Here is a 23,995-nt window from a genome sequence, read left to right as displayed (position 1 = left end):
ATTCAAAAAGAGACCTTGCATTTTTTAGGGCAGATGTGGATGGATGTGGATCCTGCAGAAAAACAATAAAGGCATAACATGGGGCTGAGGGACGAGCTGGAGGATGACTTCGTTAAATGTAAATCTGAGCTACACGGAATGAGATTTGAGACTTATTGTGCCTAAAACTTTACAGTCATCTTGATAAATGAAAGTTAATCTTGGGTGGCGCAGCAGATAATATATGGCAGCTCCTATCAGCCTTTGTATCCCCGTGTGGATTATTTCATTTAAGCACACTGTTCGCAGTGACATCGAAATTGAATTAGTTTTTTTTTCTTTTTTAAAGACTATTTGTACAACTCAGTGGTAGCCACCGAAGGGCCTATTATACTTGAGAATGTAGTACAATTGTGCTGTGCATGGTGTATCGAATCCCACAAGGGTGCAATAGCTCTTTCAAGGGAGCATGTGGTGAAGTCAATATCCACTGAACGTCATGACATCTATGAATTCCCGCTCATGGACATATCATGTACGCGACCGCAGCCTGCGCCGCAAAAGGGCCGTGATTTATCTGGTTGGCAAGATTGCTGCTGCATAATCTGAGGTCTCTTAAACCATTTCGCCTGCAGAGAGCTGGGTTCTCGTGGCTGTAGCGGTAGCTGCAGTGATTCAGAAGGCAACTTGCTTTCACAGTGCTGTGTTTTAAGGGGCCATGTGCTGTTGTTGATGAGTAATGATGATGGCTCTCTGGTGCTTTGCTCGGGGCCCTTCTTTTGTTGCAGGACTGTGTCATTGCTCTGCTCTCCATACGCGCACCAGTGGCTGCCCAGTGCACGCCGAATTCGTCTGCATCTTTGCAGTAAACGTGGGGTACTATATCCAGCATTGCTGGAAGTGCCGCCTCCACCATCTGTGATAAATCAGTTGATATAGTTGTTTACATGTCACGCAAATAGGGCATATATGATTTCAGAAGTAAGCCAATAAATAAAGCATACAACATAGCCGTGCTTCTAGATTACATTATGTGCAAGAAGTTGTGCAAAATCCCCAGTTGTTATCAGTCATGCAAATAACTTGAATTTCCGGAATGTTAAAAATTAAAGCTATGATATATGTGTGTGCTAAATTTAGCCTCTTAGGAGTAAAACATAGCAATTCTTTCAATAGAAAACAGAACAGCATTACAGAAGCTACGTAATAAACACATTTTTTCTCTTTATTGACCGTTTTTACCACACAAAGAAGCATCTTCAAGACATGTTCTTGGTTAACTTCTGTTTCATAGTCTTAAGTTTGGGTATACCTGAATTGACTGGAAAGCAGTTCTAAACATAACATGATTTTCCTATAGGTTGTTGTTTCTTTCCTCCTGCTAAGATGATGCAGTACAGCTTTAGTGCCACTGACAGATGAAGTCAGTCAGTCATAGTGCTTTTAATGGTGATGCGTGCAGAGAGGGGTCAGTAGAAAATATAACGAAAAGAAAAAAAAACATGGGAAAATGGCTGCTCACTTAAGCTCATTCTGTCTGCCAAGATGTTGCGAGCAACAGCAACAATGACTGCGCAGCCACGGCTGCAGAATTGCTGCAAAATAATGAACACATTCAGATATTGGTTTAACGCTCTAGCGTTGCCAGTGGGCAAATTAAATCCTCATCCAACAACGGAAAAAAGTGTCTCATTATGTGTTTTTAGATCTGTGCAGAAGATGTTTGATTTGCTGCGGCAGGTTAGCTCTATGGTTAGCGCAAATGATGAAGCGTCCTGTTTCCCCACACACAGTTCGTTAACATTAACAATGCCGGAATCAAATGGCTTGCTTTAAACTACACAGAAAAAGCAACGAAGAGGAAACAGAAAGCGATTACTGTCTGATTTTTTTAAGCGAGCTAGCAGGGTGAATGGGAGAGGAGACGGCATATCAGTCAACAAAGGGTAATGTGAAGGTTTTTATTTGCGAGATGACTTTTCAGTCTTCATTGTAAAATGAAGAGTGACTCTACAGATCTGACTGGAGTGGAAAGGTGACGCCGCCATTGGGGATCAAGCGGTGATAAATATGAGTTGGAACGAAATTCACCCGCTTCGCACAAAATGCAACTCAGCACTTTCAGAAAAGTCCCTCCAATAATGGCAGATAGTTTCGTTTCAGTTCTGTGCAAGAGGCAGGATTTGACTGCAAATAGTTTCTCCTGTTACAAAAAAGGAGGGGGGGGTCAAAAAATTGGGATTTGGAAATGTGGAGAGTTGTCATTCTCAGCTACTCTTGGTTTCTACATGCTTTTGGGTTGAAAGAAGGGATGACAAGTGTAAAAAAAAGTTTCCAAGGACGTGACCATCAATCAAATTAGGTGCGATCCATCAACATTAACAACAGCGCCGCAGGATGCATGATGATGGATGTCAAAAAATGTGGTTACAGCGTCACGTTGATTGTTTTCCCCCCATATAGCCGCAAATGGAGCATAAAATCCAAATGTTTTTGAGAGTCTCAGGTAGGAGAATTTGCTGCCTGTTGTCCATCATTGCACCAACTACTTTAGAAGCAACCGCATCCGTCGCAATTAGTGTTGTCTTCCATCACCTGTCATCTTGTGCAATAAGCAGAGTGAAATGTAAATCCACAAAGCCATAATTACTGCTTCTGTCCCTCTTTTTTTTTTGTCTGTCACTCCTACTTTTTCTGTGTGTGTGTGTGTGTGTGTGTGTGTGTAGGGGGGGGTCTGGGTGCGTAGGTGGGATGGTATGAGCCGTGGCTCTGTGCTCCTAGTCGTGTTCCTCTTGCTCGGCTCTCCTCTCATCTAATATCATAAACAGCATAGAGATGAGCAGAGGGGAGACGAGAGCCCGCTAGACCGAGCCTTTGTGAGCATGATAGGCCTGACTCACGAGAATGAGATGTTTCCAAAAATAAGGAGGGAGGGAGAGAGAGAGAGAGAGAGCGAGAGCGGACAGAATGTGCTGAACAGACTGGAACACGAGAAGCTAAAGGAATAAACTGCTCTGGATTCGCCACAAAACTAATTAATTTAATTAATTGTCTAATTAGTGGGAACCAAACACACGCATAAACACCCCTAAACACTTTCCCCAATCACTACAAGACAAGCAAGTGCCATTATTCAAATCAACATCACGAATCTTTACGCCACAAAATCAAAGCTGGAACATTTCTTCTCTCGGTCCAATTTTCCAAGTATCGGAAAGGATTCTGCGAAAACAGCCGCGGCAACAGACGAGGGCGAACCGCGGTTAAAGCCCCTGAAAACTCAATTTCACATAATATGAATGACTATGAAATTAGAGATGTGTGATTTAAAGGCATTAACTAAAGCTAGAATGATGGGGGGAGATGGTGAACCATAACCGAACATGCTCAGGAGAAAGAACTAATCTGGATGCTCAGGGCTGTGTGGGCGTGGCCTGATCACTTAATGATTGACAGATGGTCAGATAGTGACAGGCAGTGTCCTGCAGGTAATGCTGGCAACAGGTCACCGAGTGGGGAGTTAGTACAAGGCAAAAAGTAGATGGGAGTTAGTGCAGCTACTGTGTGTGTGTGTGTGTGTGTGTGTGTGTGTGTGTGTGTGTGTGTGTGTGTGTGTGTGTATTTTCACCCCAACACTGGGGGTCAGACTGGCTGGCTGAGACAAAGCTATATCCTTGAAACTGTTTAGTATTGTGCACTGCTAATCTGCAGAGCTGCAGGCAGAATGAGTCGCTTCTCCGCTGTAAAGCAACAACATGTGCGATTTAAGGGGTGCGATTTAAGACACGGGGTGTCTTAAATCGCACCCCTTTTTACTGTTAAGCGTTAAGTTGGGCAAACCTAAAACGCTCAAGTTAAAATAACTCCAAGCTACTCACCGGCTTTCGTTTTTCTAGCTATACTGTTATTAACGTTGTGTTTGCAACGTTTCTTTTGTTCTGTAATGTTTGCACATTTATAGTCGACTTTGTTTGAATATCAAAGATGTGTTTATCGGGAACTGTCTGGCGGGAGTGTTTTGAAGGCATATCTGGCGTAGGCTTCTCTCTAGTTATGACTGCTACATTATGTGACACTTGAGTTACTAGGGATGGGCGATACCACAGATTTTCTTTTCGAGCTGATACCAAGTAATACCAAAGCTAGTATCCTGATGCCGATACCAATACTTGAAAAAGTCTTCTTTTGTCACTGCCTTTGGAGAGCGAAGCGAGATGGTGGAAGGAAAAGTAGTCCCTATGCTAAACAACAATAAAAAAATTAATTTAATTTAATTTTAAAAAAATTTATATATATATATATATATATACTATATATATATATAAAGTCTTTTTTTTTAATATGAAGATTGATTCTCAAAACCTAACCATCAGGATTGGAGTACCGATACTTTGGTATTGATCCATTCCTCCAACACAGTCCCACCAAACTCAAATTAGTGAGAATTCAAACATCTCTCATTTGGAATGGTGCAATTGTTCCTTCTTTTCTCCCCCCCCTTTTTTTATCCCCAATTGTACTTGGCCAATTACCCTATTTTCTGAGCTGTCCTGGTCGCTGCTCCACCCCCTCTGCCGATCCAGGAAGGGCTGCAGACAACCATATGCCTCCTCCGATACATGTGGAGTTGCCAGCCACTTCTCTTCACCTGACAGTAAGGAGTTTCACCACGGGGACATAGCGCATGGGAGGATTACGCTATTCTCCCCAGTTCCCCCTTTCCCCGAACAGGTGCCCTGACCGACCAGAGGAGGCACTAGTGCAGCGACCAGGACACATACCCACATCCAGTTTCCCACCTGCAGACACGGCCAATTGTGTCTGTAGGGACACCCAACCAAGCCGGAGGTAACACAGGGATTTGAACCAGCATGCCCTGTGTTGGTAGGCAACAGAATAGACTGCCACGCTACCCGGAATACCCTCAATTTTTCCTTCTTTTACTGCATAATAGTATTTTCTTATAGGACCCTGTGGCTCATAGTAAGAAGCTGATTAAGGAAATGAGTTAAGTTTTTTTTTTAAGGAAAATAAAGAAATGCAAGGCAGAACAAAACAATCCCACAATGTTGGATATGGACGCAAATATGACTCAATTTTCACCTCCCCAAAATGTATTTCCTTTGCTCTTCCAGCTGCAGGTGTGCCCTGCTGTGAAGAGAAATGTGATTTTAATTATACGTTGTAAGTGGGACAAGAATGTAATATATTTGACTTTTAATGTGACGGCTTGCTCTTTTCAAAGGCAGTTTTATGAGTGTTGTTGGCTTTGGCGCCTTGCTGAGGATCACAACACTCAGAAAGTCTCCATAAGCCATATAGCAGCAACAGCATGTCTTGGTCCCTTCCATTGAAAACATGTTGTTTGCAGATGTTGCTTGTTTTGTCAGTTTTATCCTGCTATGGCTTGATCCAATTTGGGCACATTAACAATAGAACAAATGGGCTAAGCAGAACAATTGGAGAGGGGGGGGATGCATTTTTCGGTCAGGCAGCACCAACCACCGCAATCATCATGCCACCCTATTCAGTTTTTACGTGACCTAAATATTCCTTTTCATTTCTGCTGACGAGGTAGGTACTCCAGATCTCTTCATTTCAAACACTATGCGAGCATGTGTGTGTGTCTTTCTCTCTTTGTCTGTGTTTGTGTGTATCTGTGCAGCAGCATGCGCCTAGTGGATAAGATGATAATCTCAGCACACTCACAGAGAAAGACACGGACAGCAAGGGACCACTTGTACTGGGATTGGCCAACCTTCCCAATCGTGCTGTGCAGCGAGGCTGGCCCGGAGCAAAACCCGCCCAAAAATCGCACACGTTATCAAGCAGGTGACGCTGCCGAAAGACGATGATGCTGATAATTTTGTCATCCAGCACATTGCTCCCCCATCCCGATTGGGATGGAACGCCGGGTATCATGGGACTCTTTAATCTAGCATGCAAGACATGGGTAATCCTTGTCAGAGGATTACTCCTAGCTCTCTCTTGCTCTCACTATGCATATTGCAAATATGGCATACGTGCTGTAATGGTAACCAGGCCATGTCCACCAATCATGATCAGTCCATGTCTCCATCACTCATCCTTAAGTCTTAGCAGATCAGGGTACGTGTTTAGTTTTGACTCCCACCACAGTGAGGAGGATTTAATAGTAGGAAAAGATGAAACCTACATAAGCTTACATCCTGACCCACAGCCCGGGTCCACATTAGCGCCAGTCACAGATGTTGAAACCGCATGTTACAGTGAGATAATGCTTTAACATAAACATAGGCTACCTAGCTGCAGCTCCAGTCTACTTGGGGTTGTTGTGTAATACACAATAGACTTGTGTGTTTGTACACAACATTGCATGGTAACATTGTACAACATCGAATCCTGCATCTATAGCTGTTAAACTTGAATATAAGGTAAATATTGAATGCCCTGCTCAGTAACATAAGCGTGGTAAGGATAGCAGTACATTTAGTATTCACTTTTGATTCAAGTTTATTTGTTCCTGTGACACAAAGGAGTCACAATACTTGTTTGATACAATGAAATTTGTGAATTTAAACCCATACAGTGTTTGATGTATGTTATATTTAATGTGACATTATAATGCAAAGAAGGCAAATTAGAGAAAAACAAAAGCCTCTATTTTACTCATGTATTGCGCAGTAATTACCACTCATCATAGTTCTATTACATCTATTTTACTTGTATATATCAGTTAGTTATTTCTGTGTAGTGAATGGCCAGTAATTTAAAGGGTTACTGGAAGTTTCCATCCTGGTACTGCCATGTAGTGTTAGGTGATATGGGAGATATCATTATTATCATCATGATTATCATAGGGAATTTTACATGAGCCATCCATTATCCAAACCGCTTACCCTGCTCTCAGGGTCACGGGGATGCTGGAGCCTATCCCAGCAGTCATTGGGCGGCAGGCGGGGAGACACCCTGGACAGGCCGCCAGGCCATCATGATATAGACGGTGTTTAAGAATCCAATTGAGGTTCATCACAGTAACATCTTCTCTATTCAAACGGCAAAAACCAAACAGTCATTCCTACTTATCTCCCCCGATCAGGGGTAATCTTCACAGCACCAACGACCGGCAAGTTTGAACTGACGAGCGGTCGACAAGCTATTAGCAGCAGCACCTGACTCATAACACTGCCAGCTTTTGCAGAGTTTAGCAAAAAACTGCAACGTATTCTGCAATGTAGCGCCACTTCCCACAGTGGCTATTCACAGCTACGTTTACGCAACAAGCCAGCCAGGTTCGAAAGCAAACAAACCAGGTAGAAAGACGGAGCGCCATACGTAAATATACCGCTAGCTGTGACACTTCTTTCACACGTCACGTTTGAGAAATCCCAGCATGCTGCAGGAACACCCTGTAGCGCACACAGGTGTGACGCAAGAGATGCTAGCAAATCTAAATCTTCCTTCTCCTATGTGAAGTTGCTACATTAACCTGATCTCCAGCAAGCAAAAAAACCTGACTCTCACACTACAGCAGTGGGGGGGGGGGGATGCTGTTTAAATATGCAGGATGGAACCTTTGAAGCTCTATCTGCAATTTAATCAGTTAATATTTAAAGCGGGGATATTCTTTTTATGAGGCGTCCGCGTGGTGGGCGATGGGTGGGGGGTGGAGGGGCGATGGGGTGGGGGGAGGTTGGTGTTGGAATGAAGTCATGAGGGCTGAGCTAACATATGGAGGAGTCATCTCTATCCACTTGCAAATATTTTAGCAGACGTCCTGTTGATCGTTGGTATTCAGAGGCCCGCCTCGCCTATAATAGCTATCAACTTGTCAGACAATAAATACAGCAACATTTTTCCAAGGCCTCCCCACCAGGGAATAAAAATCATCATTATGCTCTGTTTTATAGGACTTGCTCTGCTCCTGCATCTTATTAACCCATCTTAATTGAGCTCTCCTGCTCATTATCGCAACCACATACAGTATCATTAGGCGACGGCATGGTGGTGTGTAAAACACACTTGGACAAAAGCAGGAATGGATTCTTCTGAGTAACTCTGTGTTTGGGCTTTCAGCGACAGACACATCAATTGCAACGCAGATTTGAAAATCACATTTTGACACACAAGTTGAGTTGAAGGGGTGGGGTGGGGCAAAAACTTGTTTCGCGTCCATCTCTCATCTCATCTTCAGATGCTTTTCAGGGGTCGGGTCACGGTGGCAGCAAGCTAAGTAGGGCACTCCAGACGTCCCTCTCCCCAGCAACACCCTCCAGCTCCTCCTGGGGGATCCCAAGGCGTTGCCAGGCCAGATTGGACATGTAGTCCCTCCAGCACATTCTGGGTCTACCCGGGGTCTCCTCCCAGTTGGCCGTGCCCAGTAAGCCTCAAAGGAAGGTGCCCAGGCACCTAATCAGATGCCCAAACCATCTCAACTGGTTCCTTTCGATGCGAAGGAGCAGCAGCTCTACTCCAAGCTCCCTATGGCCTATGGATGTCCGAGCTCCTCACCCTATCTCTAAGGCTGAGCCCAGACACCCTACGGAAGAAACTAATATCAGCCGCTTGTATCCACGATCTCTTTCGGTCACTACCCAAAGCTCATGACCATAGGTGAGGATTGGAACAAAGATTTACTGGTAAATTGAGAGCTTTGCCTCCCGGCTCAGCTCCTTCTTCACCACAACAGTCCAGTACAACGTCCACATTACTGCTGATGCTGCACCAATCCGCCTGTCAATCTCCCGCTCCATCCTACCCCGAGATACTTGAACTCCTTCACTTGAGGCAACAACTCATCCCCAACCCGGAGGGAGCAATCCACCATTTTCCGGTAGAGAACCATGGCCTCAAACTTGGAGGTGCTGACTCTCATCCCAGCCATTTCACACTCAGCTGCAAACCGCCCCAGTGCACGCCAGAGGTCGTGTTCTGATGAAGCCAACAAAACCACATCATCTGCGAAGAGCAGAGATGCAATTCTGAGGTTCCCAAAACGGACACACTCCTCACCTTGGCTGCGCCTTGAGATCCTGTCCATGAATATCACAAACAGAATTGGAGACAAGGGACAACCTTGGCGGAGTCCGACACCCACCGAAAATGTGTTTGACTTTGTGCCAAGAATGCAGAGACAGCTCTCACTTTGGTTATACAAGGACTGGATGGCTTGTAGCAACTGCCTCAGTACCCCATACTCCTGCAGTACCCCCGACAGAGTGCCCCGGGGTACATGGTCGTAAGCCTTCTCCAAGTCCATAAAACACATGTATACTGGCTGGTCAAACTCCCATGCCCCCCTTAGCACTTCCACAAGGGTAAAGAGTTGGTCCGTTGTTCCACGGCCAGGACAGAATCTGCATTGTTCCTCCTGGATCTGAGGTTCGACAATCAGTCGGAGCCTCCTTTCGAGCACCCTAGAGTAGACTTTCCCAGGGAGGCTGAGCAATGTGATGCCCCGATAATTGGAGCACACACTCTGGTCCCCCTTTTTGAATATGGGAACCAACACCCCAGTCTGCCACTCCACAGGTACTGTCCCCGACCTCCACGCGACACTGAAGAAGCGTGTCAGCCAAGACAGCCCAACAATGTCCAGAGCCTTCAGCATCTCAGGGCGAATCTCATCCACACCCGGCGCCTTGCCACTGAGAAGCTTTTTAACTACCTCAGAGACCTCTGCCAGGGATATGGATGTGGCTTCCCCTGAGTCTTCAGACTCTACCTCCTCCACTGAGGACGTGTTAGTCAGGTTAAGGAGCTCCTCAAAGTGTTCTTTCCACCGCTCGACAACATCCCCAGTCCGGGTCAGCAGTTCCCCTCCCTGGCTGAACACAGCCTGAGTCAAGCCCTGCTTCCCCTTCCTGAGTCGCCAGATGGTTTGCCAGAACTTCCTTGAGGCCAACCGAAAGTCCTCCTCCATAGCCTCGCTGAACTCCTCCCACACCTGAGTTTTTGCTTTCATCATCGCCGAAGCAGCAGCCCTTCTGGCCTCCCGGTACCTGTCTGCTGCTTCAGGAGACCCCTAGGCCAACCAAGTCTGAAATGCCTCCTTCTTCAGATTGACAGCTTCCCTCACCACCGGTGTCCACCAGCGGATTCTTGGGTTGCCGCCTCAATTGACAGCTCTGCTCCTCTTTTCACCCGAGTGTCCAAAACATACGGCCGCAGATCTGATGATACGACCACAAAGTCTAGCATCGATCTTCAACCTAAGGTGTTCTGGTACCAAGTACACTTATGAACTACCTTATGTTCAAACATGGTGTTTGTTATTGCCAATCCATGAGTCGCACAGAAGTCCAATAACAAGGCACCGCTCGGGTTCAGATCGGGGAGGCCGTTCCTCCCAATCACGCCCCTCCAGGTTTCTCCACTGTTGCCCACGTGAGCGTTGAAGTCTGGAGAATGACATATTGTTTTATTGGAGTGAACCAGCTTGTCGCTAAATGGATTCGCTAATATTGTCCCAGATGTTCTAGTGTTAGACGTAGCTACTGGCCTTGTTTTTTTTTTTTCTCCCTAAAAGCTTTGGGAAATGACAGGCGTTTATTCAAATGCGAAACAATGGATTATAAAAGGACGGCTAACGGGGCAAAATTAAAATCACAGCGGTAGAAAAAAATAGAACAACAAAACAGAAAAAAAGACTTAAAAAGATTGTTGTATTTTTTAACTGATCATGACAAAGTGTCAAACACCCGCACACATCCACACACACACACATGCATGCACACACACACACACAGATTCATGCATAAAAGGCAAACGCCATCAGCACAGTTACACTACGCCAAAGCAGTTGATCCTCACATTACCATTCATTTAACCATTATCAGTTGACATATATATATATATATATATATACATATATATATATATATATATATATATATATATATATATATATATATATATATATAGCTACTACATGAGGCCATTAGAGAAGAAAAAACTGCTGCAGCTTTGTGCTTCTTTGTCATTTGTCCATGTAGTCAACAGTTCAGTTTTAACAAAGAGACCGCTTGGTTTCACAGCATGTTCTGATGACAGCCATGTAATGGAGTAGCTGTTCTGGTCCATGGGGACACTGTTAGGGCAAACATCGACCTGAAATCCACAAACCACCCACACACACACGCACACACACACACACACACGCACACACGCACACACGCACACACATACCTTTGTGGGCACATGTACCTTGATGCTTGTATGTGAGTCACTCGCACATTTATGACATGCATACACACACATAAAAAAACACACCTAAATAGAAAAAGCAATCTCAAATATGCTGTGGAACATTCCGGTGATGACATGGTAAGGAAATGTTATTTGAAACAACCAGGAGAAATCTGTTGGGACAGATATGTGGAGCATTTCTAATGAATCGTTCTCGTTTCAAGAGCTAGTCGAGCAAAGACACAATCACATAAATATGCAGGGTGATGCGATGGCAGACTGCAGTCCTTCCTGTTTCCCGAGGAGCTTGTCAGGGGATTGAGTCGTCCACACCATTCCCTTCAAAGCGGTTTTCCATATCTGAGTGCTCCTCGGCACAGACCCTTACTGCACTTTAATTAAGGTTTGGCGTACATAACACAAAGAGAATGTGCTTAAGAGTGCAGAAAGGCTCGCATTGGAAAAGCCCCCCCCCTTAAAAAATAGCCAATGTTTCTCAGACAACAGATGGTATTTACTCGAATTACACGCGGCAAATGTGGGCCAGGGTGAAATGCTTGTTTTTATTTCCGAGCCCATTGGCACTCCATTAGAAAACAGAGATTGTTTGCGCAAATCCACTGGGATACAAGGACAGTGACACTGAATTAGGGATGGTCTTGTTATGCGTTGGCAGCCGACACCCGATAGGAAGTCCTCTGATCTTGAAATGAAAAAAAAAAATCCCCCCAGCAGAATACCATAATTGCGCATCAAAAATTCCACGCACATCTCCTTTCGTCCATGATCCAAACACTGTGCAAAGACCCATTTCCAGTCAGATATGATACAGTGGACCACAGCGTCCTAATTGCTTTGATTGCAAACGATATGTTTCTCGATATTTCCCTGGAGAGACGGAGCCTCAGTTGGGAAATGGTTCAATATCAGAGCAGGTCTGCAAGAGTGAAGAGATTTTGCCCGGACCACCTGTCTGTCATCTTTTCCCCAGTCATGGATGGAGAGAGAGAGAGACAGAGAGAGGTGTCGGGACAGTCAAGTGAAGAAATGTGTCAAGTGTTCAGAGGCAACAGGATTTTGTGATCTCCATGCACTGAATGGGGCTGAAATATACATGAGAGGCGGTCACAAAGTGGCCCGGCTTCAGCCTTATTTCTGAAAGTGGAACCCACAGAATATCACGTCTTGTTTTTCCAAACAACTGCCCTGTTCAGTCATCGAATCGACACATCGCGACACTACGTCTTAATGGAGAGGAGGCGAACGGGGGTCGATATGAAGAAACTGGACAAAAACCGTGTTGGATCTCAATTTATTCTGCACCGCTCTCCATTCCCTACGACATGATGGCATAAAGTAAACACTTAATAGAGGCTAGCCCCTTTCACACGCGTGTCTTGGGCCTTCTGGATCCAGAATTGGGATGATCGATGTTTAAAACCAAAACAGTAATTGCAACCTCATAATGGAAAAGGGTAATAAGATATTTCTCATCAGCGGCACCTACAGCACGGAGCTGTAATTTGGCTGGGTTGTTTACAAGCATCATATTTTGTGTTTTCAGGCAACTGGGCTAAGGTCATTAGTTAACTGAATTATTTTTCCATGGTGGGGGGGGGGGGACAGGACAGTGGGAAGAGCGTTCCACAAAAGCAAAAGGCTCAAATAAATAATTAAAAGCAGATATTAGTTAGAATGGGCAGCTATTAATTTTCTACTATTCATTCCAGCCTTTCCCCTGGCAAGTGTATATATACAGTATATAGACTGTATATGTATCCAGTATACACAGTATATATACTGTATACACATATACAGTCTATATACTGTATTTAAGGTATACAGTATACATACACTATATATACTGTATATACTCCATTAAATATATGTATCAAGTATATACTGTATATATAGTGTAGACAGTGTATATACTGTAAATACTGTTTACATATACAGTAGATATACTGTAGATATACTATATATGTCTATACTGTATACATATATGGTATATATACATTACATTATGTAGATATACAGTATATACCATACGTATACAGTACTATCAGTACACACACACACACACACACACATATATATATATACTGTCTATATACAGTATATGTATACACTATGTACAGTATAATGTATATCTACATTCATTCTCCCAGCACACTGTGGTTAAACTCACTGAAAAAGGGATCGATGAGTAAACTTAAGAATGAGTACATGTTCATTGTTCGGGTCTTTGTTAACCAAACACATGTTACCAAGAGCTTTGTCTCAGAGCTTTAACCTGTGATGCCACACTGATCCACACCCATGAGCCGCTCCATTGACATTTAACAGGTGACTTGATTTGTTCAACCTGTTCAGTGTTCGTCTGAGCTTTTACTCCCCATGTTAGTTTTAGATCAAAACTATTATTATCGATTCCAAGACACAAAAATGAGAAATTTCAATCAAAAGTGGGATGAACTATTAAAGGTGAGAAGGTTGGTGCCGATCCTCACTGACATGATTGTTGGCACCGAGGTGAGGCACATTACCTTTTAGCGTCTAAATTTACAAATTATTCTGAGACCCGCTCTTAGAAACAGGAGACAGCTGTAATATGACAGAATGAGTCATACACCATCATTGGTCTCTAATACAGAAAACAAAATGTGTTTTGGGACAAAGTCCTTGAGTCGTTATTCTCAGGAAAAATATGTCACCTAGACGAGTTTCTGTGGAGCTGTTCATGAATGGGACAACACAAATTTTGGGTTTGGGCAAACCCCAAACCTCTGTTGAAACACCAATGTGGCTAATGTGGACAGCAGGTCAACACCCTACAATTATACTGATGGAGCAAATATCAAACTCAGTGGTTACGCTCCTTCCACCGAGAAATAAAACTCCAAGACACGAGGGGAGCATTGCTTGAGCCTGCCCAGTAATACACTTCCCATCACATGTCAAACCCAGTCAGTGACAACAGTCTGTATAGTTACACAATGCAACAGTGTTTTGTTTTTTTTAACAAGATATTCTGCACTGAAACAAGGCATCACTATCTCCTGCACAAATGAATTAAAGTATACCTTAGTAAAGGGGTCTTCATGAAGTCAGTTTTGAATCGTTTGCCCCCAAAATGGTAAAATTTTAGATGCTATAATCAGCTTTGTATTGGAAATGGTGAACATTCAATGCAAAATTTTCTTTTTTTCACATGAATATACAGTGTTTTGAAATGAAGCCCTTTGAATCCAGATGAGGCAAGGTATTTTTTTTTTCAGGGTGGGGGTATACATATTAATGTAAACCTGATGACCTTCACAGAGGGATAAATAATTTGCATGTTATCAAGGTTATCTGCCAAAGCTAGATCAATCATCATTTCATCTCCCATGCCCACATCAGCTCTGAAGATAACCAGGAAAAGTACCCAGTGAGTTACTTTACTATTACAGCCATCAGACTGAGATGCTCCCCAGCTTTCAGTATCAGCACGTGGCCTCTGCCAATGACAGGGATAAGAACAATTTTGCAAAATGGAAAATTTTTATTTTCAAAAATGTAAGCAACAGATTACACAGTTAACTTTCAGCAAATGCAATCCTAACCGAAACTGTACTCACATTCGGGACTTCAAAATGAAAGACTCACGTACTTACACACAATCTATCTATAATATACAAAAAAGAATACATAATAAATATTAAAATGGCCACAAGAGAAAAAAAGTAAGTTTTTGAAAACAATCAGTAGAGAGCAAATGTAGGGAAAGTAGAAACAAGACGGTGTGCCTTAAAATGTCTTCTTTTTTTGTTATCCTTTTACATTTTTTACAAATTGTGCAAGATTTCATACTAAGGCTCTGGTCTTGAAGTGACTGTTGTCTGATTCATACTGTGCGCGCACACATATACACACACACACACACACACAAACACTTGCAGCATACACGCACATCCACCCACTGACATGCACACACAACCACACATGCACTCACACAGCACACACAACTGCTCGTGTACACACACACACACGAACACACAAATGCGCATGCACACGTGCACGCACACACACACACACACACACACACACACACACACTCCCTGTGCTCTGAGCACTGTGTGGGGTGTAGCAAACCATTGCAGAATAAAAATGGGCCGCTCAGTGTATGGCCTGTGATGCTCATGGGAGTGGACCAGCTTTTAAAATGGACATGCACCTCACGTTGATGAGAAAAGACTCTCCTCGTGTCTCCAAAAAAAACAAACAAAAAAAACACATTTCAGGGGGACAACGAAATAAAGAAAATAACCCAACAACCAAAAAACATGACAATATCATAACCATTAAGGCAAGAACACCCGGAGTGGCATTAGCAATACTGTAACAATATGTCAGTTGTTAGGTACATGGATATGATGAAACATTGAACTAGTTCTTCACTGTCTTTTTTTTAAGCACAAGGTTGTTCTCAAAAGCAACATTTTTTTCTTTTTTCAATCCAAACATCATTTCATTTTTTTTCCTTTTTTTTTTGTTGTTGTAAAAGGTGATAAGAAAATAATGATGCCGGACACTGGGGGACATATGGATCGCAAAACTACCGAGAAATAATTTCTAGTTTTTAAGTTGCAACTTCAAAAACCACACATCGGAAACCCCCCGTCGTTAAGCCCCGCCCAGGAAATGAAAAAAAAAGAGATCACTTACATTAAAACCATTTTTATCCTCTTGTGATGGCGTATTCCAACAGTCACCTTTGCTTTACTTTACAGCGGTTGTGAAGTCTGTTGCAAATTAAAGCATTCATTGTTTAGTTCTGGAGGGAAGAAAAAAAAGGAAACAAGTAGTCCTTGCAATGCAACTGGCAACGGTTGACCAAAAAAAACAAAGAAAAAAAAAAGCATCTTTACATCTTCTTTTTAGTGCAACTCTTAAAATGTAAAACATCTCCAATGATTCCTCGAGAGGTAATCATTTCTGCTTCATGTTCGTTTTTTCCCTTTTTTTTCCACTTCATATTTTTATGTATTTCATACCTCACAGAATTACGTATCTTCAAAATATCCAAAAGCAAGGGGGGGAGGTCAGTCCTTTGTTTTCATTGTTTTGTCAACGATTCTTCTTCTTCCTTTTTTTTTCTCAACTTTTTGCTTCTCCTCATTGACATGGCCTTTCCACAGCGTTTGTTTACTAGAACATAAACACAAGAGGGACATCCGGACCTCCTGCGTACTCCATTCCCTTCAGCCTCCGCCTACGCTAATCAGTCACCTCAACGGAGCCAGGTGACTGACAGTTCAACTTCTTCCTCAGAAAAGAAGGGTGAGAAGAAGAAGAAGGTGGGGGGGGAAGAGAGGAGCGGAGGATGAAGAGAACGAGAGAGAGAGAGAACGAGAGAGTGCGCTGTACAATGGGATCAAGCCCAGATCAAGATCAATCAGGGAAATAGAGAGATAGAAGTGGGGAGGGGGGAACCCAGGGCAAAGCCTTCATATAACGCAGTAGGGTTCCCTTGGTAACCTGGATTTTCTGCAGTAGAGGAGCGTGGTGCTGAAGCAGCGCCGGAGCTCCCGGTTGGAGAAGATGCAGATGAAGGGATTCACCCCAGCCTGGGCGAAGCTCATCCACACGGCTGCTGTCAGGTAGCCCGCAGGGACCACGGGGCCCCTGGCAAACACCCGCCAGTAGCAAGCAACCAGATAGGGCCCCCATAGAGCCAGAAAGAAAAACGTCATGATGTAGAACATTCTACTAATCCTCTTCTCTGTTTTGAACTCGTCCAGCACTAGCAGACGTCTGCGGCCCGCCGCGTTGCTATTCTGCCGGATGCCCAGCAAGGTCGGTGGGGTGGGGCCTCTCCCAAATCCAGCCAACCAGTTTGCTGCCGCCTGCCCGCTGGCGCCTGGTCCGTGGAAGGTCCAGTTCTGGCTGACAGCCGGCACAAACTGGACGGGCTTCATCTTCCGACGGTCATGAACAAAGAAGATGAGCTTGAGGTAAACCAGCTGTGTGGCTAGGAGGATGAGCGCCAGCAGGAGCATGAAACCCAGCGAGTCGTTGGCCCTGAAGGAGCGGTGCTGGAACGTGCACTGGTCCTCCTCCCGGATAAAGTAGTATGTCCCTACGTCCAGCACTGGGGGGAAGGCCATGGCTACTGACAACGTCCACACCATGCAGATGACGGCCAGACAGGTCCAGAAGGTCAGCCTCTTCGTATAGAAGCGGTGATGTGCAATGGCCAGGTAGCGAGTGACGCTGACGCAGAACAGCATGAATGCTGTATGGAAACAGGAGAGCACACCCAGGAAGGCAATCACTTTGCAGGTAAGGGTGCCATAGGTCCAGGTGGATCCATTCTTGACAGAGGTGAAGACAAAGGGGAAACAGATGGCAGAGCGCAGGATGTCGGAGGCACACAGGTCCAGCAGGAAGTAGTAGGGTGCGCGGTGCAGGCTCTTGTCTTTGACCAGCAGGATGGAGATCAGGAGGTTCCCGACCACGCCGACTCCAATGATGAATCCCAGAGAGGTCAGTTTGAGGAACGTGGCAAGAGGAGAGACATTCTGCAAGATGGTGTGGTCCCCTGCATGGCTATAGTTCGCCATAGATGGAGGAGGGATCATAAAGATAGCGGAGTAGCTTCAGCCAAGTATCATGATCTGGAGGCGGCAGGGGGAGGCGACAGATCCATTTGGCGGTGTGCTTTGAAGAGGTTTCCAGGCGTATAGGCAACCTCTCTTCTAAGGCATCCTTTGTTCCTTTGTCTCATCACACCTAAAAGAATCCCTGAAAAAATATTGTCCACCCGTCAGCATTCAGTCACTAACAACAGCTGCATTGTTTTTCCACTGCACTGGTGCAATCTATATCCAGACTGTGATAAGCAATAATTTCCTTCTTTCTATGCCATTTTTTTCTTTCTTTTCTTCCTTACATTTTCTCATGGATCGCTCAATGCATTTAGAGTGGCATGCAGACAGCTGTGCAGACACCCAGCTTGAATACTTATACTGTGGTGAAAAGAGGTGGGGGAGAAAACGAAAGCGAGCGATTAGACTAATGCATTAATCCTTGTTATATTAACAGACTTTTCTTCAATGGAGCTTAAAAATTGCCTGGACAAAAAAAACGCCGCGATAAGCCAGCACCGAGGCGTCATTGTACAAATAAATGGATAAACAAAAAAGATTTAGATTCGATGTTGATTTTTTTTTGTGTCACGCTGCAAAAAAAAAACGATGTTAAGAAAATGAACCGCCACAAAAGAGAAAAAGGGGGGATGTTGGTCACAGGCTACACCCTGCAGAACAGATGATGGCTATAGGGTTTCTAAACCAAGGGCTGCCTCGAATAAACTCACCCTGCCTTCATGCATTGTGGAAAATCAGCGGAGGGAGCGCACGAAATAAAGCATCCATGTTTTTTGGGGGGGGGGGGCTGTTCAACGCTTGACTGACCGGATCATGAGTCTCACGTTAATAAAACCGTGTTCTTCTTAACGGCGTTTATCGACTCTCTTAACCTTTTCGGAGGAGCTCACCTTTTGCATACATGGCGTCATATAAAACTGCGATCACCAATACGGCGCACAGAGACAGATACGAAACTGCATTTCCACTCAAAACTGCTTTTAAGGTCGGGCTGTTGCCATTAACGTCTAAATAGTAGTACGTTGGACGGACATCGAAACGGGATAAACCGACCAGAAAACTCACTGACTCCAACTCAGCTTCACGTCGGGCGACGAATCTCTCGATGGTTTTTAATGGGCAAAACCAACCGCTGCGCTATATCGGTGTATTTCGCGAGCATTGTCGTGCGTATTTTTACGCATCCTCCCGTTGCCGGACCGACTTATCGTACGCGTATTATCCGAGGACACGTTTCCGTCGTCTATATTGAAGGGTGCGATTCCTGTCGCGGCATCGCGAACGGATCTAGACCGCCGGATGAAAGCGTGCGCGGTGTAGCCGAACCTATCGAGACGGGTTTCATTTCCCAAGTAGTACCCGCTATGAATTGGCTAGAATCGGAGCCACATACAAAGAACGAGGCCGAAACCAAGCGGGCAGCCGCAAAGATCAATCAAAAGCCTACCTGTTGATAATCCTATTTCGTTTCCCCCTGGAGGTTATTTACATTGCAGGAGTCAGTTTGCTGTTTAAAAGCTTGGGTTTTGTTGCCTGCCCTTTTTTTTTCCTCCACTGTGAATATACAGTAAACGGAGCGGACGGAGCATGCGCACTAGGCGCCTGTTTGTGATCCAAGACGCGTCTCGTCTCTTGTTGCAGCAGCAGCAGCAGCAGCTCCCGACTCTCACGGTAACATCTGCTCAATGGGGGCAGCATCGCTCGTCCCTCGTTTCCCTCATCACTCATAGAGTCGGCATCAGCAGAGTACATCTGGTTTAGCCGCTCTCATGCAGTCTGGACCTTGCCAAATTATCATCATTAAAATGGGCTTAAAGGCTGGGGCTATACAGCTTGTTTGCACCCTGGGTATGGCTGCAGAATAATGTCTGTCTCAAGATGCCTTGTTAAAGTCGTAACAACACCCAAACCCAGCACTGTTGGTTTATTGCGACCTACATAACCTCGTGTCCACATTCATGTTTCATTCAACAGGGATATTGATTATGGCACACTGGAAACTGGAGGGTTAAATCAGGTAGCGGTTCAACGCGAGGTAGAATGACTGTTGCGTATGCATAATTGACAAGCACTTTGTGTACTGTTGTTCATTCTGCCTGGGCAGCATGATAAATTCATGGGACTTGATTTGCGAAGTAGGTATAGGGAAACGTAAGGCCATGAGCTGAGATTTGGGAATGCTGATTCATTCGTGCCATAAAAGACATCCATGTATACTCAGGAGTGCACAAACGAAGGTTGTGTTGAGCTGGCTGAGGCTGCTCTATGAGCCTATAGCATGGAATTTTTAATACTTAAAAAAGGCTATAGGTTGGTTGGAGCCCATGTATTCAATCATCCAGGATATATGTCAAGCCTTTGCCCATTGAATTTTGGACCATTATTGTGTTTATGATGTCTTATAGGCCTACACACTGAGTTGAAGTGCCACACCTCTTTCTGTGGTTTCGAGTAGGCCATGTTTACTGAACAAATGCTGTATCCGGTTGTGACAGGGGCGCAGATTGCACACAATCGCCAACCTTAATTACCACATCGCCAAAACAAGGCAGCAGGTGCATAAACTATGCAAAGGGATCTCTCAATTGTGTGCGTGCATATATCTATGTTTTTTACTCAGGAAACAGTTCTTTGTTCACTTAAAATCCAGATCAGAACATTTCACAACAAATATGTAATATACCGATGGTAGCAGACTACAAACAACAGGCAGAAGATGTTTAAACGCTAAAAACTCTTAACAATCCCAATTTATTGACAGAAGGTATTCAGTCTCAGGCCAAAAGAGGCTTGCGTCATGTCCCATCAGAGGGAGGGGAATCAGATCCACTGACACCTCCGGCCACAACAGCAGTTAATCTACTCCCGAGATGAAATAAGGACCTTTCAAGCAAATTGGTTTACTCGGGATAACACATGTAATCCCATATCAATGGGGTTGCGTTTAATGCAAGCATGAACCGTGGACAGCAACAAGTTTACAAATGATAAACCAGTTTTTTTCCTTTATTGGTAACAACAGCTCAACCTGCGTTGGAGCTCACTGGTTATTATTGTGCTTGTAACAATGGCGATGTGCTACGTTTTGCAAAGGAATCACAGTGCACATTCCAAGCATGGAAAACAATAAAGCATTAGAAGCAATCTTAAAAGAGCAAATAACTGCAGCAGCCTGCACGGTGAGAAGTCTTCTTCGGCTTGGTCCTCGAAATCTCAACTCTGCAAAAAAAAGAAAGGATCGGTTCCTGTTATTCGCGTCGGAGTCCGCAGGGTTCGTGACTTCCGCGTTGTTGCTTTCGCTTCCAATAAGGCACGATTCTTTAAAGTCATGTCGGCGTAAACCTTGTGGCAGTAGCTCCCTCAAGGAAATCATCGTGAGCAGAACGCAGGGAGGAAGGGGGAGGAGGAGGAGGGGGGGTTGTTTACAGGCCAGGACCTGGAGGAGGAAAAAACTCAAAAATTTCAGAGGTGTCCATTTCGTCTCCGTGCGTACCAGCCCAGGAAGGCACAAAACCCCACAATCGATATGGCCGTCCCGAGCAACAGAGCTACGGCGTCTCCGAAATCGTACGCCTCCGCCGGAGGGACGAAACAGACGAGGACCACCATCCATGCCGCGGCAACATCTGGGAGTGCGAGTTTGAGAGACATGTTACCTTCTGCGGTTTAGCTACTGGTGAGCGCCGGAAAGCTGTAGCGCATGCGTCAGAAGTCAGGACGATAGCGACAGAGCGACCGGATTTCCTGGTTCTCTTAGCCAATCGCGTCACTCTGCGATTCCTGGTTCATTCGCTGTACTTTTTTTTTTAATCCTTCGTAGTAGAGAAAAATTCACCGCTCACACGGTAACAGACTTCGCTCAGGTGCTGAAGTTTAAAAAAAAATCAGACTGAATGAAAAGAAAAAAAAGTCATCCGCCCGCTCAAATCCTCAATTTTTTTTATTTGCAAGCTTTCTGACAGAGACCTTCCAGGCATGAGCAGATTGCAAGTGAATGCAGCAGCATAAAGGGCTGAGAGAACGTCACTTGATTAGCCTTAATGCAGAACACGTGTGTCAATCAGTTGGACTTGCGCGACTAAACACCAAGGGAATTGTAGTCCTAGATATAGTGGACTACAAGTTAAAGACGCGTCAAGAAACAGCGCAACGAATTTACATGATTTACAATATTCACAACAAAATAACAATAGAGATAAATGCTATGTAAACATCAAGCTATAGCCATCATATAACATAGGACACACAGAATCTATTATAATTTAGTCAAAGCAAAACACTCATGTCAAAATCCTCACCCAGACCCAGTGGTTGCAGTGTTCCTAAAGAGTGGGTCCGATAAAGCCCTGTCTGGCATTACCTCCTGTGAACATCACCCCTCTATGAAGCCCAATCTGCTCCATGCCCTGCAACCTAAGGGGGGAGATGGGCTGTGAGTGGTTATTAAAGGGACAGGCTGCAGGATAGTTCATATCTTTACCACTTATGGAACTTTTGTGCTCGCTAGCTTGAGGTCACAGGTAGTTTTACCAAAATAGAGTTTATCACATATGCATTTCACACATGTGGTAGACCACTTTTCTTTTTTTCTTTTTTGTATTGCATGTGATAACTCTCCTTGCTGGATCCCCCCCCCCCATCCGAGGATGTCTAAAGTCATTAGTTCTCCAAGTATTATGGCATTGGGCACAGTTGCCACAGTGGTAGTTCCCCTGTTTAAGGGGAGTCCGGAGAGCCTGTTTGGGATTGAGCAATATGTTGGCTCTAACCTATTTATCGCACAGGTTAGATTCCCCCCCCCCCTTTTTTTCTCCCCAGTTGTACCTGGCCAATCACCCTGCTCTCTGAGCCGCCCCGGTCTTTTATAAACAAAGAGAGGCGGCTCCTCAAAATGTTGGGTAAGGATCGGATCCGTGGCCAAGATATGCCAATATTTTGTAGTGAACGAGGGGCCCTCACAAAGATAGATAGATGTACGAGAGTGTGTGTGTGTGTTTGGGGGTTGGGGTGGGGTGGGGGGGTGTCTGATCGTTTTCAGTTATAGGTCATAATCAGAATGACAGGCTGTCTTTGCTTTTTCCCTCAGGCGATGCTATAAACAATGAGGACTTTATTTTTACATCGTCAAGCTCGTTAAACTGTATCATTGATGATTCCGCCGAAGACAATGTTAACATGCATAAGCAACGATTTACCATGTACTTTCTTCTCTGTTAGCCTAAACATAGGCCTAAAAGACGGCTAATAAGTTTTTTTTGTTCTCATATTGTGCAGTGTATACGTTTTGGCTTTTGCATGAACCCTCCTCTGCTGAGTTTTCATTCAAAAAGACGACAGGGCGGCAAGATAACATCCCACCATCTGCTGTGTGATTGTCTACAACATTTCCTCTGCACTTTGCATACCCGCCCCCATTCCCAAACTCCTGAAAAACACTGAAAGCGGTCTAAATTGGCAGTGTTGCCATAACTAACATGCCGGTCCACGTTTCACCTCATGCCACAAATTAATTGGCGTGTGTAGCTGCAAGGGTGTTTGCAGCTCATACCTCTCTGTGTGTCCGCAGGTGATGTAGCACGGGGCACGCTGGCTGTAATTTAATTAGAGCGCACACGCGAAAGTAAAACAAGCCTGCCGTGCCTCTTTGCCTCACCTGTTCCAAGCAGAGCGATGAACAGATACTCCTTCTTTCTCTCTACCCGCTTTCATCACTCTTTGTCCATAGTGGTTTCCCTCCCTCTTCTCTCACAATGTCTGACAAGCTCATATTCACTCTCTCTTGAGTCCTATTTCGCACACGCATGCACGCACGCACGCACGCACGCACGCACCCACCCACACACACACACACACACACTTTTGCGAACCCCACATGTGATCTTTAAGGTTGTTCTATCTCAAGGGAGCTTTTATGCCAAATATCAAAATCCCCCTGACATCAAAATCAACATTAAAGAGCTGTTTCCTGGTCGCTGCACTAGTACCTCCTCTGGTCGGCCGGGACGCCAATTCGGGGGGGAGGGGGGAACTGGGGGGAATAGCGTGATCCTCCCACGCGCTACGTCCCCCTGGCGAAACTCCTCACTGTCAGGTGAAAAGAAGCGGCTGGCGACTCCACATGTATCGGAAGAGGCATGTGGCAGTCTGCAGCCCTCCCCGGATCGGCAGAGGGGGTGGAGCAGCGACCGGGACGGCTCGGA

General features: G+C 44.8%; 2 protein-coding genes across 2 annotated transcripts; both read right to left on the bottom strand.

The window, feature by feature from the left end:
• Window positions 1–16,500: 16,500 nt before the first annotated feature.
• On the bottom strand, window positions 16,501–17,768 carry gpr85 (G protein-coupled receptor 85). The gene has a single exon (XM_056277818.1). It carries the CDS (start codon window positions 17,766–17,768, stop codon window positions 16,635–16,637), a length of 1,134 nt encoding a protein of 377 aa, XP_056133793.1. The 3' UTR covers window positions 16,501–16,634.
• A 2,628-nt stretch (window positions 17,769–20,396) lies between these two features.
• Window positions 20,397–21,530, bottom strand: LOC130110581 (small integral membrane protein 30-like). Its single transcript, XM_056277731.1, has one exon. It carries the CDS (start codon window positions 21,444–21,446, stop codon window positions 21,258–21,260), a length of 189 nt encoding a protein of 62 aa, XP_056133706.1. The 5' UTR covers window positions 21,447–21,530; the 3' UTR covers window positions 20,397–21,257.
• Window positions 21,531–23,995: the final 2,465 nt, after the last annotated feature.

The sequence above is a fragment of the Lampris incognitus genome, chromosome 3 (genome assembly GCF_029633865.1).
Source record: "Lampris incognitus isolate fLamInc1 chromosome 3, fLamInc1.hap2, whole genome shotgun sequence".
NCBI lineage: Eukaryota > Metazoa > Chordata > Actinopteri > Lampriformes > Lampridae > Lampris > Lampris incognitus.
The sequence above is the reverse complement of the archived record's forward strand: the minus strand, read 5'-3'. Positions and strand labels throughout refer to the sequence as shown.

Coding starts and splice junctions, on each gene's coding strand:
- gpr85 (XM_056277818.1), bottom strand. CDS start 17,768: ATGATCCCTCCTCCATCTATGGCGAACTATAGCCATGCAGGGGACCAC.
- LOC130110581 (XM_056277731.1), bottom strand. CDS start 21,446: ATGTCTCTCAAACTCGCACTCCCAGATGTTGCCGCGGCATGGATGGTG.